Source organism: Melospiza melodia, chromosome Z (assembly GCF_035770615.1).
Source record: "Melospiza melodia melodia isolate bMelMel2 chromosome Z, bMelMel2.pri, whole genome shotgun sequence".
Lineage (NCBI taxonomy): Eukaryota > Metazoa > Chordata > Aves > Passeriformes > Passerellidae > Melospiza > Melospiza melodia.
In genome coordinates, this window is record NC_086226.1 from 11900830 (window position 1) to 11914854 (window position 14025).

At 35.0% G+C, this 14025-nt stretch overlaps 1 protein-coding gene across 5 annotated transcripts in view; it reads left to right on the plus strand.

Moving 5' to 3' along the window:
• NIPBL (NIPBL cohesin loading factor) overlaps window positions 1-14025 on the plus strand; it is a 154848-nt gene that overhangs the window by 127712 nt on the left and 13111 nt on the right. For all 5 annotated transcript variants that reach the window (XM_063180235.1, XM_063180234.1, XM_063180238.1 and 2 more), the window contains 12 exons: window positions 890-1022; window positions 1930-2073; window positions 4332-4421; window positions 4669-4883; window positions 4985-5087; window positions 5937-6035; window positions 6126-6272; window positions 7871-8005; window positions 9355-9453; window positions 10912-10965; window positions 12131-12239; window positions 12817-12953. In XM_063180235.1, coding sequence (XP_063036305.1) covers window positions 890-1022; window positions 1930-2073; window positions 4332-4421; window positions 4669-4883; window positions 4985-5087; window positions 5937-6035; window positions 6126-6272; window positions 7871-8005; window positions 9355-9453; window positions 10912-10965; window positions 12131-12239; window positions 12817-12953 — 1465 coding nt within the window. The remainder of the gene's footprint in view (window positions 1-889; window positions 1023-1929; window positions 2074-4331; window positions 4422-4668; window positions 4884-4984; window positions 5088-5936; window positions 6036-6125; window positions 6273-7870; window positions 8006-9354; window positions 9454-10911; window positions 10966-12130; window positions 12240-12816; window positions 12954-14025) is intronic.

The window sequence follows — 14025 nt, forward strand, 5'->3', positions numbered from 1 at the left end:
AATTCTGCAGTGTTCTTCATATATTTAAGAAGCTGTCTCACAGTTCATGTAGAATTCCTTTATTATGGGTTTCTAACATACATGAAGCCTGGAAGAGAAGGCTGAGCAAATACTTAAGAGGTGAAGTCATGCTGATTTGGTCATCGGATATAAAAATCCAGAAATTATTTCCACTGAGCTAAAGTTAAGAGTGTCAATAGCTCGAAAAGGAATGAAAAATGTACTTGAATTAACTATAGGATTTCAAAGAACAAGTATTTAGGTTTGTATTGAATTAATTACACTTTTTCACCTAAAGCTGAAAAGCTATTTAATAAGCCATCTAGCAATTGCATGCCTCTGATGTTAAACTTAGGGATGATATATAGAAGTCAAAAAGTATCAGGTATGTTAACTTTTGGTGGCTTTTTATTGTTGGTTTGGTTTGTTGGTTGTTTGGCTGGTGTTCTTTTAGCATTCTGATTGTAACCTTTGTGAAGCATAATACTGAGATGTGCTTCACTATGAGATAAATGAAACCAAGCTTAAAGAATATAAGCACACCAACTCTTAAATATCCTACTCTAGCTTCATTTTTATAATTCTACCTACTTTGTCTATCCAAGTTAATACAGACTTAATACAACTAAAAATAAAAATCTTAGCAACAAAATTCTGCTGTCATGGATTAGATGCTTTATTTCCAGTGCAACTTGGAGGGATAACTGTTGAAGCTATTTCTGTACAAACAAATAAAGCAAATTTTCTGCTGGTATTTCAGGTTTGTTTTCTTGGAATTGCGTAAAGCTGGTTTTTCTGATTAAACATAGAATTATTTCTGTTTATATCAGAATAAAAAACTTTATATGGCTGTTAAATTTGCTTACAAAAAGCATTTTCCTGTTAACAGGTGTGGCAGTAAACAAGGGGAGGAAGATTACAGGCCACTGTTCGAGAACTTTATTCAAGATCTTCTTTCAACAGTCAATAAACCAGAATGGCCAGCTGCAGAGTTGCTACTTAGTTTACTAGGAAGGCTATTGGTAAGGGATTCTTGTTTTTAACTACATTAATTTATTTCTTATTACAATGAAGAAGACTTGTTTATTTCTGCTAAATAAACACTACTACTGTAGGAATGCTTTCTGATTGTTGACACACATGCAGCATATAGGGATTTCCTTGCGTTTAACATTACTATGCAATACATAAATAATAGAATTTTGTTTAGAGGATCAGTCATATAGAACTTGTTAAAAATAGTGTGTATAGTTTCTCTTGGAAGTCTAGTTTCACTATTTGATTACATTTTCAACATTAAAAAATGTCATTTCATAGCATCTTATAAGTGCATATATTTATTTGTAGTAAAGTCAGCCTAACAGCTGTAATTATATGTATTAAGTATCTCCTCTGGACTATTCCCTTAGTGCAGAAGCAGAAAACAACTCAGTATTTGGTTTTTTACAACTACAGCAAATGCTTATGACAATTACAGAATGGGAATGTTTGTTAGTGTGTTTTTTGAGTGTTGCTCTTCAGTATTGTAATCTAATTAATACAGTAATTTGAGCTGCTTCTTGAAAAAGTATTGTATGGTCTTGTGCTTGGTAAAATGTAGCTTTATATTTGTGTGAATAATAAGGAGATAGCATTATGGTGCTTAAAATCTCTGATGTTGGAGATACGCTGTGCTAGTTGTCCAGTGTGTGTAATGAAAAAATGCATTTAAAAAAACTCTGACAGACATATTTGTAGAGCAAGAGACACCCAATAAAAAAGAAATATTTATATAAAGTAATGTATGTGTGATGTAATAGTAAATTATATAATTTTATGCAATATGGAAGTTAGGTGGAAATTTTAATAAGGTAAAGCAATCTTTTGTGAGAAGAATCTCTGTGGCATAAATAAATATTTATTTTTAAATGTCTATTCTGCTTTTCTTAGGTTCACCAGTTCAGTAACAAATCCACAGAAATGGCATTAAGAGTTGCATCACTTGACTATCTTGGAACTGTAGCAGCAAGACTGAGGAAAGATGCAGTCACTAGCAAAATGGATCAAGGCTCTTTAGCCAGAATCCTCAAACAGGTGTGTGAGACATCCACGACAGCTGGATGGAGATCTATCCGTTCAAATCTTTGACATTTGTAAATATACATGAAAAATTGACATTATGGAGAATCAGTCTTAATTCACTGTTTAGGTTTCTGAATCAAATATACACAATTTATAAGTATCAGATTTGTTAACTCATGTCTTGACTGTACCATTTCTGTAGTGTTCCTATAAATTAATTAATTATAGTTGTTAGTTTTCTTGTGACGATACTGAAGACATAATGGAGTAACAGTTGGATTCTATCTTAAGGGGCCTTAAAAATACATATGAACCTGCATTTGCTATTGCAAAGAGGAACCTGAGCTTCTGGCACTCAAATACATACTTTAGAGAGTTAATCTATTAGTCTTGCAGGGCTAGTTTTTACGTGGCAAAATTTGAGGTTTTGGGGGTGTTTTGGTGTTCTCCTCTCTGCAGCTGCCCAGAGGAGAGAAAATGTAAGGAAGGGTCCATGGGTTGGGATAAGGACCAGGATAGATCACTCACCAAATACCAGCAGAGCCAAAACAGGCTCAATTTAGAGATGTGAAGTGAATTTATTATTAGCAAAATCAGATCAGGATAATGAGAAGTAAAACAAACCCTTTGAAACACCTTTGCACTCTATTCCCTCCTTCTGTCTACCTCCTCCCCAACAGTGCAAGGAGAGAGGGAATGGGAGTTTATCAATATAAACCAGTTCATCACCTGGGGCTTCTCTTGCTGCACCGTGGGGTCCCTCCTGTGGGATTCAGTTCTCCTTGAACTTCTCCAACGTGAGTCCATCTCATGGACAGCAGCTCCCTGCAGATTACTGCAGTGTGAGTGCATCCCATGGGCAGCAGCACCCCTCAAACAGTGGGTCACTCTCCAGTGGGGTGCAGTCCTTCGGGGACAGGCTGCTCCAGCCTGGGAGCAGGGCCCTCTTTCCACAGGTCTCCCTCAGGCTCCTCTGAGGCACCCAGCTGCTCTGCTGTGGCTCCTCCAGGGGCTGCAGGTGGAATCTCAGTTCCAGTGCCTGGAGCATTTCCGTCCCCTTCTCCTTCACTGACCCTTATGTCTGCAGGTAGACAGTACCATCCATAATTGTGGAAAGTGTGTTCTGTACAGTGCCATCAATCAGAGTAGACTGTTGTGTTACTTATAAATTTGTAAGAGAAGAACAATGTGTACAATACAGCTGATCTTCCCTGTCCAGTCAAATGGCAAGAAAATAAGAAAATCCATTTGCTGTTGTTGTCAGAAACTTAAATTATAATCTAATTATTCAGAAATCAACTCAGACCTCTACAGATTTTTCTTCCCTGCTAAATTGAATATTTCTGTTGGAGATTTTCTTCTGCGTTCTGATATCATTACCACAATATTAGTCAATGATTGTTTTTTTTTTAGAAATAGTTTGTCCAGTTTATTTGAACACTTGTGCATGCTTTTCATTAGTTTATCTCTTGATACACAGATGTTTTGGACTTGTTAATGTTACTTTTCTCTGCTTGCTGATGTTTGCAAGCTATGTTACATGCTGCATACATGTCAAGATTCTCAGTTGATGCTGTTAGTACAGAACTGAGGATGGTTTTAAGTTAGAAGGTTCATAGCTGACGAAGAAATTTTTTTTCTGACTGGAGAATTTAAAACCAAAAATTATTCGTCTACTTTCATTTTGATTATTGAATATTATTTTTTAAAGGATTCACAGTTTCTTTTTGTTTTTTCTGGGATTTTTATTTGTTCAACAGTAGTTAGGCAGTTAATTATTAAGCACCCCTTATACTAAGCCAGTTATCTACAGAATTTCAGGTTTGTCAAAGGCCAGAATTTCTACTCACAATTTGCACATCAGGGTGGTTTTTTATATATATATTCAGTATTATATGTCTTGTAGGCATGCTTTCAACTCTTTTCTGCTGTAACATCAGCAATTGCTAGGATCAGGGTGTTTCAGTGTAATATTGAGGAAATAAAGGTGTTTTCTGGTTTTCGCCCTCTTTTATTTGTCTGTGATGGAGGATCCTTGTGCAAGATCACAGAAAAAAACTAACCAATTCAGTCAGTCTATTTTAAAACCAGTCTCATTCTGGTCTTAATGTTTTTCTACTTTATAACTAATTGGTTAAAAAATTAGTAATGCTGTACAATTATGCATGCAACTGACTTCAATGTATTTTATATGTGGACATGTAGATTTTCAGATGGTAATTATGACTGTGCAATATTCTTGTTTATAACTATCTTTCTACTTCTAACAGGTTTCAGGAGGGGATGATGAAATTCAACAGCTGCAAAAGGCTTTACTAGATTATCTGGATGAGAACACAGAAATTGATGCATCATTAGTGGTAAATTTCAGCTTTCTTTCATCAGGAATGTATATAAATCATTTCAGTAGCACGTACTGAAGAAAATTATTTTTTATTATATGTATTAGTGCTTCAGTTAAATTGTCACCCTAACATGCACTGTTGATTGTGTTTTCCAAAATAATGTTGATGCTTTAGATTCCCTGAATTTCATTATAAATCTGTTAATTTTCTTTTTCTGTATCTGTTTGTTTTGTTTTCTGTTCATCCTGCTCTATTTCTCCAGTTTTCTCGGAAGTTTTATGTAGCTCAGTGGTTCCGTGATACAACTATGGAGACAGAAAAAGCAATTAAATCTCAGAAGGATGAGGATTCATCTGAAGGAACTCATCATGCAAAAGATGTTGAGACCACAGGACAAATCATGCATAGAGCAGAAAGTCGCAAAAAGTTTCTTCGCAGCATCATTAAAACTGCTCCATCTCAGTTCAGCACATTAAAGTATGCTTCTGTACCACTTTCTTCTTTATTAGCCATGCATTTGATGATTTAAATAATTTTTTGGTGAACATATCCTGATTAACACATGGAATTTATTTCAGGATGAATTCTGATACTGTGGACTATGAAGATGCATGTTTGATTGTTCGCTACTTGGCCTCTATGAGGCCGTTTGCCCAGAGCTTCGATATTTATTTGACACAGGTAAACTGTGACTGGAAGTCTTAGTATAGTGAGACACAGTTGGATTCTGATTCCAAACACTTTCACAGCTCTATGGTATTATCTGTCCATTGTTAAGCAGAGGTATTTACAGCTCGTGATAACACCGTGTGCTTTCATATTCTGTGTTGATGGCAAAAGTGATTAGGTTTTGCTTTCCTGCATGTGTTTTGTATGTTATAATGTGCACACATCATTTTATTTATTCATATATGGTTATGGCTGTATGCACACAGTAAGAGGATCATTGCAAAGTGTTGAAATAATTTTTACAGCTTCTGTAAGATGCTTATTCATTTGGTAAGATTAAGTAATGAAATTGAGGTTAATTTGATTTCAAAGTAAAAGCCGGATTGCCAGTTGTTGCTGTCACTTTGGAACCTGCTGTTTGACCAATGTAGTTTCTTGCTTTTTCTGGGAGAAGGGCACTAACAGTGGCACAGTGACATGTTTGAAATTCAGTACTAGTTTAGGTTCCACTACTTAAATTGATCTCCATGCAGAGCCATTCTTAGAGTGCCCTTGTCCAGCTTTGCTGTTAAAAGAGCCATGGCGAAAGCCACAGCTGAATGGCAAAAGTAGAATTTAAATTTAAGAACCTTATAACCAATTTTAGAGAAGTAGAAAATCGTGGTAAACACCCATGTTTAGTTTTCAGTGCCATGAAACATCACTTACATGCCCCTTTTTATTCTATGAGAAGATAAACTCGGCTTTTAGTTACTACTATTTTAGAAGTATTATTTGTATGTTATTGTCCTGCATTTTTCTCTTAATTATTATTTGGTACGTTCCCAAAACAATTGAATCTTTGTTTTTGTTCTCTTCTAGATTCTGCGTGTACTTGGTGAAAATGCAATTGCTGTTCGAACAAAAGCCATGAAGTGTTTGTCTGAGGTTGTTGCTGTAGATCCCAGCATTCTAGCCAGGGTAAAAAAGAAAATACCTACCATGCACATATCACCCTTAAAATATATCTTTATTTCTTATTCTGAATTTTTGTTTCATTTGTTCTTTTAGCTGGATATGCAACGAGGAGTTCATGGGCGGCTAATGGATAACTCCACTAGTGTACGAGAAGCAGCTGTGGAGCTGCTAGGCCGATTTGTGCTCTGTCGTCCTCAGCTTGCTGAGCAGTATTATGACATGCTGATTGAAAGAATACTGGTACGGTGACTTGTGGTATTTATGGTAAAATAAGTGGCATTGGAAAATTTGCTTTTAACTGAGCCTGTTTAATAAATTGGAATTGTTTGAATGGTGATGCTTTTAAGGACAGCCTTATAAAATGCGCCACTTGCTTCTAGGGAGCCTTTATTACATTGAAAGGTGAACTTCTACAGAAAGTCATACAGCATCAGGACCAGTGCTATATTCCTTTTGATTCCATTATTAGTGTTCAGATTAACTGTGTCATGGCTTAAGCCCAAGTAGAAGTTTAGTGCCCATCATGCAGCTCCTCACTCAACCCCCACATCTGTTACCCCTACCCTGGTGGAATGAGCCAGGGGATTGCACTAAAATTTACATGTTGAGATATGACTATTTAATAATTGAAAACAAAGTAAAATACAATAAAAATATAAATAATGATAATAAAAAGGAAACAAACCATTGATGCACAAAGCAGTTGCTCACTGTCTGCTGACTGATGCCAGAGCCCCGTTCCCAAACCGAGACTGGCTGTGCTTTCTAATAACTCCCCCTAGTTTATATACCAGGCATGACATTCTGTGATGCGGAGTATCCATTTGGCCAGTTCAGGTCACCTGTCCTGGTATGCTCCCTCCCAGTTTCTTCTGCCTGCCTCCTCATTGGCAGAACATGAGACAAGGAGGGAAAAGAAGTCCTTGACTTAGCCAAAACCAAAACATCAGTGTGTTATCAACACCATTGTCATTCTGAATCTAAAACACAGCACTGTGTTTTAGACAGATACTGAGAAGAAATCAATTCTACCCTAGCTTTAACCAGGACAAAGAGAAATAAGGAATTTTGCTGCAGTTTTGAGGTCTGAAATATGGATCATTAAGGTCAGCTTTTCTATGCTATTTTTAGTGTCTTCAAAGGTTTGTTAGTTTTTTTACAAAAAAATGGGGGTTTTGTCTAGGTGTTCAATGTTAATTTAACTGTCGGATAATATTAGCTTCTAGTATCTGTGTTAGGATTTTAGTCAACTACTACACATTTACTGTAGTTACATGATAAAATAAGTTTGTGAAGGCTTTTGGAGAGAAGTAGGTCATGTGCATACAATACTACAGAAAGCAGTTGAACCTGACGTTCAGATTCAACAGATTCTGAGCAAGGTGAAATGAAGTGAAGCTCCTCATCTATCTCCTTAGATGAAGCCTATTAAAATGGAAATGACTGCCTGCATGTATCTTATCCATAAGCTTTATCCAAAGGCTTAAAGTACTACTATCCAAATCTGTAGGGAATCTTGTGTGTTCCAATAAAGTAGCTAAAGCATCACCATATCTGGCTTGTAAGTTCTTGAGTAAATAAGTGGATTGCAACATCATGAGCTCTTAGATGGGAGGATATAGATGGAGAAAGTGCTTCAGCATTCTGGGAACTGAACCAGAGCCTTTAAAACAAATTATGCTGAGCTTTTGTATACATGAATTCCAGAAGATTTTAGTTTCCTTTTCTAAATAAATTTTCCAAGTCAGTTGGGTGATCTTCAAATATTAATTCATATATAGAACATAAACTAATGTTTCTGATTTGTTTTCAAGAGTGTGATTATTTTCTCTTCACAGGATACTGGTATCAGTGTCAGAAAAAGAGTCATAAAAATACTTAGGGATATCTGCATCGAGCAACCAACTTTTCCCAAAATTACAGAAATGTGTGTGAAAATGATTCGGAGAGTCAATGATGAAGAAGGCATTAAGGTAGAATGAAACATATCCTTCAGAATTTTAATTATTGTTACTTCAGTGTTTCCCTATTTTGACAAAATTAAAAAAGTATTTCATTTCTCCTTTGTAATATTTATGAGTTATGAATTTTTAAGGGCTTATATTTTAGCTTTCTGTAATTCTCTCTGACTTAATTCTCTTTCTTTTCTATCCTCTGTTTTCTGTATCTTCTTGCTGACAATCAAAATATTTTAAATATTTTCCAGAGATTTTTTTTCTTCTTGCAAGTATTTTCTCTGGTGCTTCTCTTTTCTAACAAGTGAAATTGGCATATAAAACTTTGATATCTGCAAATCAATAGTTTTTAAGTAAAAATTAACTACTTGACATTAATATATGCCATGTGTAATTATTACAGTTATAAAGTATTAATCTGTGCTAATGTTCAGTGAGGCAATTGTGCCCCCTGAAATGTTGCTTATGTGCTCATTCTCAGAATTTGCAGAAGGGCACAAACCTAATATAATGTGTTAAATCATAAAGCTGACAATGATTATTTTGCTTAACTTGACAAAATAATTTTAAAATTTTTGAGTAATTAGGGACACAGCTGTTGTAATTTTTATCACACTTTCAGTAAAAGTTAAAAATTTTAAAGCTGCAGCAGATATTTTTATAACTCTTGAGGTACGTTAATGTAAAGTGGCTTTCTGAGAAGACTCTTGATCAACAAGCAGATGAACAGCTAGAGCCAGGGTGCTGCTGGAAAGGGAGGATGACCATGCTCTCTCCCCTCCTTACTCTTACCTTTCTAACAGTAAGGAAAAAGGAGACATAAACTTCAATGTGTTTTTAACAGTTCCATGAAAGAGAAGTCATTTCGGAATAATTTTTATTTGCTTGCATTTTATTCTAGATTGTCCTCCATTCAAAAACATTGGAAGGTAACATACTTCCTATATTTGAGTGTAGAGACTTGGCTTCTCTCTCTTTCCCACCTTGTCACAGCTGTTTTGTAAACTAAAGGAGCCTACCACTGCTGCTGCAGTTCTGCTGAAGGGATTATTTGTTCAGCTGTCAGCTTCTCAGCTGTGTTTTTTTGAGGAATACCAATTAATGCAGGAAGGTGGTAACTTTATTTTCTGTAGCATCAGTCCCCGTTGTTTCATTTTGATGAATTTTGGCATGAAATCAGTGTAAGTCCTGTAACAGTAGATCTGGGTCTGTCTCAGATAACATTTCCTAGTACAGTCTCATTTTCATAATTCCTTATGAAAAGGCACAGATCATCAGCACATCTATTCTATGGATGCATTAGAAATAATGTAATGTAATACTAATGTAAGTTTATTTATTTCTGCTAATATTTTATTTTCCTTCAGAAATTAGTGAATGAGACATTCCAGAAGCTCTGGTTTACTCCAACTCCACACCATGACAAAGAAGCAATGACAAGGAAAATACTAAACATCACTGATGTGGTATGTTAAACAAATTTGAATAGTGTGCAAAATTCAGTTTTGATTTTAGTATCTTAGAAACATTCTCTGTATTTTTTTGAACACAATAATATGTCAGATGGCTTCCCTTTTTATATTTCTTGGCATGAAATGTACGCCAAAAATATTGTGGTTGAGCAGGCTGTAGGAAATCTTAAATGCTCACTAATCTGCTGGCAATAATAACTGTGACCACACTACATTCAGATTCTATTAAGTATTTGTTCAGTTAAAACACAACCTATTTCTATTGTATGTAACATTCTACAGGAATTGCTAGCAGCCTATAGTTAAGCCTACCTAAGAACTTGTCTCTTAAAAGAAAATTTTCCTCAAACAATTGATAAACTTTATTTGGCAAAGTTAATGAGTTGTTTTAATAAATACAGGGCCATGTTTTTACTCAGAGTAAATTGATGTCTGCATAATTGTATCTTAATATTTAGGAGCAACAAATTAAATAGCGTATCTCCCAAATAGCAAAGTCTATTTTAGATAAAAATGTTCTAATTTGTAGTGAAAATACATTGTGTAAAACCATTGTGCTGAAGAGGTGTTTTAATATAAATTATTCAAAGGACTAAATTTCAAATTTAAAAACTGACTAAATTACTTAAAATTATAAGTTTAAACTTCATTTTACTTTACAGGTTTTTTTTAATTATAGTCTAGTTTGCATTTTCCTGTCTGAAAAGTCAGTCAATTTGACTTCTGTTTAATTCTCATTTCTCTTGCAAGTTCAAATTTGAACCACCTGCGTGCTGTTCCTGATATATGATACCAGTGAAGGCTTGTTCTGTTTATATAAAAAGTGTGTTTGTGTGTGTGTACTTTTCTCTGGTCTCTGGTGCCCAGTGACAGGACACAAGGGAATGACCTGAAGTTGTGTCAGGAGAAGTTTAGGTTGGGTAAAAGCAAAAGGTTTTTCACCCAGAGGGTGGTTGGGCCCTAGAACAGGCTCCCCAAGGAAGTGGTCACAGCACTAGCCTGACAGAGTTCAAGAAGATTTGGACAATGCTCTGTGACTCTTGGGATGTCCTGTGCAGAGCCCAGGGTGGGACTTGATGAACCCTGTGGATGCCTTCCAGCTCGAGAGTTCTTCTATGATGTACATGCATGTCCACTTTCAAAGCGTCAGAATTATATTTATACATAAATTTGTGCAAAATTTTCTACAAAATGGAAGCTTATCTTGCACTAGGGACAGCAACCTCCAGTAAAACATGTAGGCTTTTTGTTGTATGAAATACAAATTCTAGAGTCACTAAAATGGTGGGAAATATTTTTCAAATACAGAAGACAGTTTCCGCTCTCCACTGTTCTTAATGCATATAGAAATATATGCATATATGCTGGTCTTTTGAGATGATATTTATATTGAAATAATTTTTCTTCAGATGCCTTGTTTATTAACCAGTTTATTCTCAAATATACTTATAGGTTGCAGCTTGTAGAGATACAGGTTATGATTGGTTTGAACAGCTTCTTCAAAATGTAAGTAATGAATTTTTAATGTATAGTGCAATCATTGTTAGAATTTTAGTGTTCCTTTTGCTTCTAAAATACATATAATGGGAACTCCAAGAGCAGTCCTACAACGGACAAATTCAATTCCTGCTCTTTAACATCTGACCTTTTTTTATCCTTCTCAGTGCAATTTTCTTTGGCATTAGTTTCTGTCTTTGCAAGTGATCTATTAAAAACACTTCTTGATTTTGGGAGGAGTATCATTTGTTCATTTAATTTCATTGGTTCTTCAGAAACGACTCACATAATACAAAGTCCACAGTTAAGATACTTAATTCTGAAATAAGGTATCTAGTGATATCAGGTTTGTTTTAAACAGTAGATAAGTGTATTTTCACATCCAATGTATTTTCTACACAATTTATGGAAGAATTGAATCTTCAGAGTATAAGTTAATTCTGCATTATATTCTATTTATATCTAATACCAATATTTCTAAGAACTGAGCTTGGTTTGTTTATATCTCATAACCTGTGTTATCATTCTCTGCATCTTGCATGCACTGGTTAATTTTCAAGCAAGAAAATCCTTTGATTCCTCTTGGGAGTGTAATGAAAATAGGTTATCAAGTAAATCAAAGCCTTTTCAATAAGAGCCTCCTCTCTGAAGAAAAGGCTGTAATATGGTCTCAGTCCTTCTTAGATATTAGAAGGAGCTTAATGGACACAATTTTAGTACCTAAACTCATATGTAAAAAGTTTAAATAAAGTGTTGATATACAATACAGCTATGTTAGATCCTCATTTGGTATTTTACCTTAGTGTCAAAAACATTTGTTTTGAATTTTGCACTTTATTTCTCTAAGTATTTTAAAAATCTTCTAACTCCTGCTGGTTTCTGCATTATTTCATTAAGTATAAAGCAGCTTCCATCCTGATGCAAAAAATAAGGAGAACTATTATGGATTTTTATTACAAATTTTATTTATATTTAAATATACTTAATTTACTTATATTGCTTTTTTACTTCCTGTAATTTTTTCTTCACCATGTAAGTTTTATGGAGAATTAAATACTTTTGTAGTCTAAAATCCTTGTGTATCTGTTCTAATTGTTATTATAAAACCAGAATATACTTTATGCAAATGAATGCGGCTTTACCATGAAACCATTTTCTGTTTCATCTGCTATAGCTGTTGAAGTCAGAAGAGGATGCCTCATATAAACCTGTGAAGAAAGCCTGTACTCAACTTGTTGACAATTTGGTCGAGCACATTCTTAAATATGAAGAATCTTTATCAGGTAATATTATTTAAAATTCAGCTAAAATCCTTTGAATTTTTTTAATGATACTATAACAGTTGTTGAAATCTCTTTATTGCAAAAAGTAACTGTTCTGGAATTCCTGTTAAAAGCTGATTGTAATAAATCATGGTACTTAGATGATGAAATTTAAGGTACTGTGTAATAATAAAACTTCCCTAATCTTCAATAGCTACCTACAATCATAGAACTACTTTTAAAATAGCTGGTTCAAACTTTCAGATCACTGAAACTTAAACTATCATGGCAATTGTATTTGCATTTGTAGGTCTGTGTTTGTAATAGGAATCATTGGCGGGGCCAATCTAACATTTACAGTAAGGAGTATAAAAATTGGTGATGTCTTTGATGCATCTTTGCTTCTTTTTTCAAGTTTTTTGTAGTCACATATAAATGTTGACAGAGTATGTTCCCATTTCAAATAAGAACATTCTGTTTTGATCTTTAAAGAGATGCAGTGAAAGAGATACTCAAACAGTGTTTAGGCCATATGTTTTTCATTGCTTAAACAGTACTTGGTCTTACTGTCCTTTTTGTGTTTTCTAATCTTTTGCAGATTCTGACAATAAAGGTGTGAATTCCGGTCGCTTGGTTGCTTGCATAACCACTTTGTTCTTGTTCAGCAAAATAAGGCCCCAGCTAATGGTCAAACATGCCATGACCATGCAGCCATACCTGACCACTAAATGTAGTGTAAGTAGAGACAATCAGTCTTTTCCCCAAGGTAATTGAGCATGAAAATGAACGTCTGTCTTGTATACTTGATGAAATTTAAGGTAGGAAAAGGAAATCTAAAATGATGGAGTTTTTTCATAAGCATTATGGCTTTGGAAGTTACTAGATCCTTTTGAAGATCCCTGTAGCTTTAAGATGTTCTCCCTCACATTCTACATCCATATTTTGCAGCCAAATGAAACTGAAACCTGTGCTGCCTCTTTCCTAGTTTTTCTCCCTTCAGGAAATAGTTCCTTAGAATTGGTTTTGTTTACAGTCACAGTCTTAGAAATAGTTAATGTTTAACATATTAATATTAAGATTTAAGGATAAAGTTTCATGAGATAGAGTGATATAATATGTAACAAATATATGAGAAGAAAAAAATTATTATTTCATCCTTTTCTAGACTTCATTTCTCTCTTCTCTAGCTCTAGGGCTCTTGTATTCCCCATAAGACATTGTAGAGAGCTCTAACACTGAAGCCCTCCCCCAGTCAGGTCTCTGAATCTTTGCAGTGGTTTCTGCCATTTTGATCTGTCCCCCAACTGGTTAACAGGAGCAGGGCAGGATCATGCACCCACTGCTCAAGGGTGATGAGCATGAGTGGATGGCAGCAGTGCCTTTCAATAGGGCAGGCTTAAGGGGTAATTGTTACCAGCTTAGATTGTAGATACAGCCTGGCACTTTGCAGGCATTTTCCGTGTTCTCTAGGCACATTTACAACAGGCTCTTAGAGCTGCTTCTGAACAAACAGTATAGGAAAGACTTCTCTAAATATTTACTTGTTGGGTTCATTTAGTGGATTGCAAATGGTTTGTTTTGTATTTACACATGGTTGAGATGAATCATGAAATTACCACTGACAGCTTGAGCATGTCAAATAGCTTGATACTGGCATTCAGGATTTATACTATCCTGGTTAGCAAGCTGGATTTGTTCTAGCAGCATGTCTCTTTAGCCGATGTTTTCTATAGATTCCATGCAGTTATGATATTGCAAACCAGTAGTAATTTTAATTGTGACTTCTACATTTGTGCACATTATTACC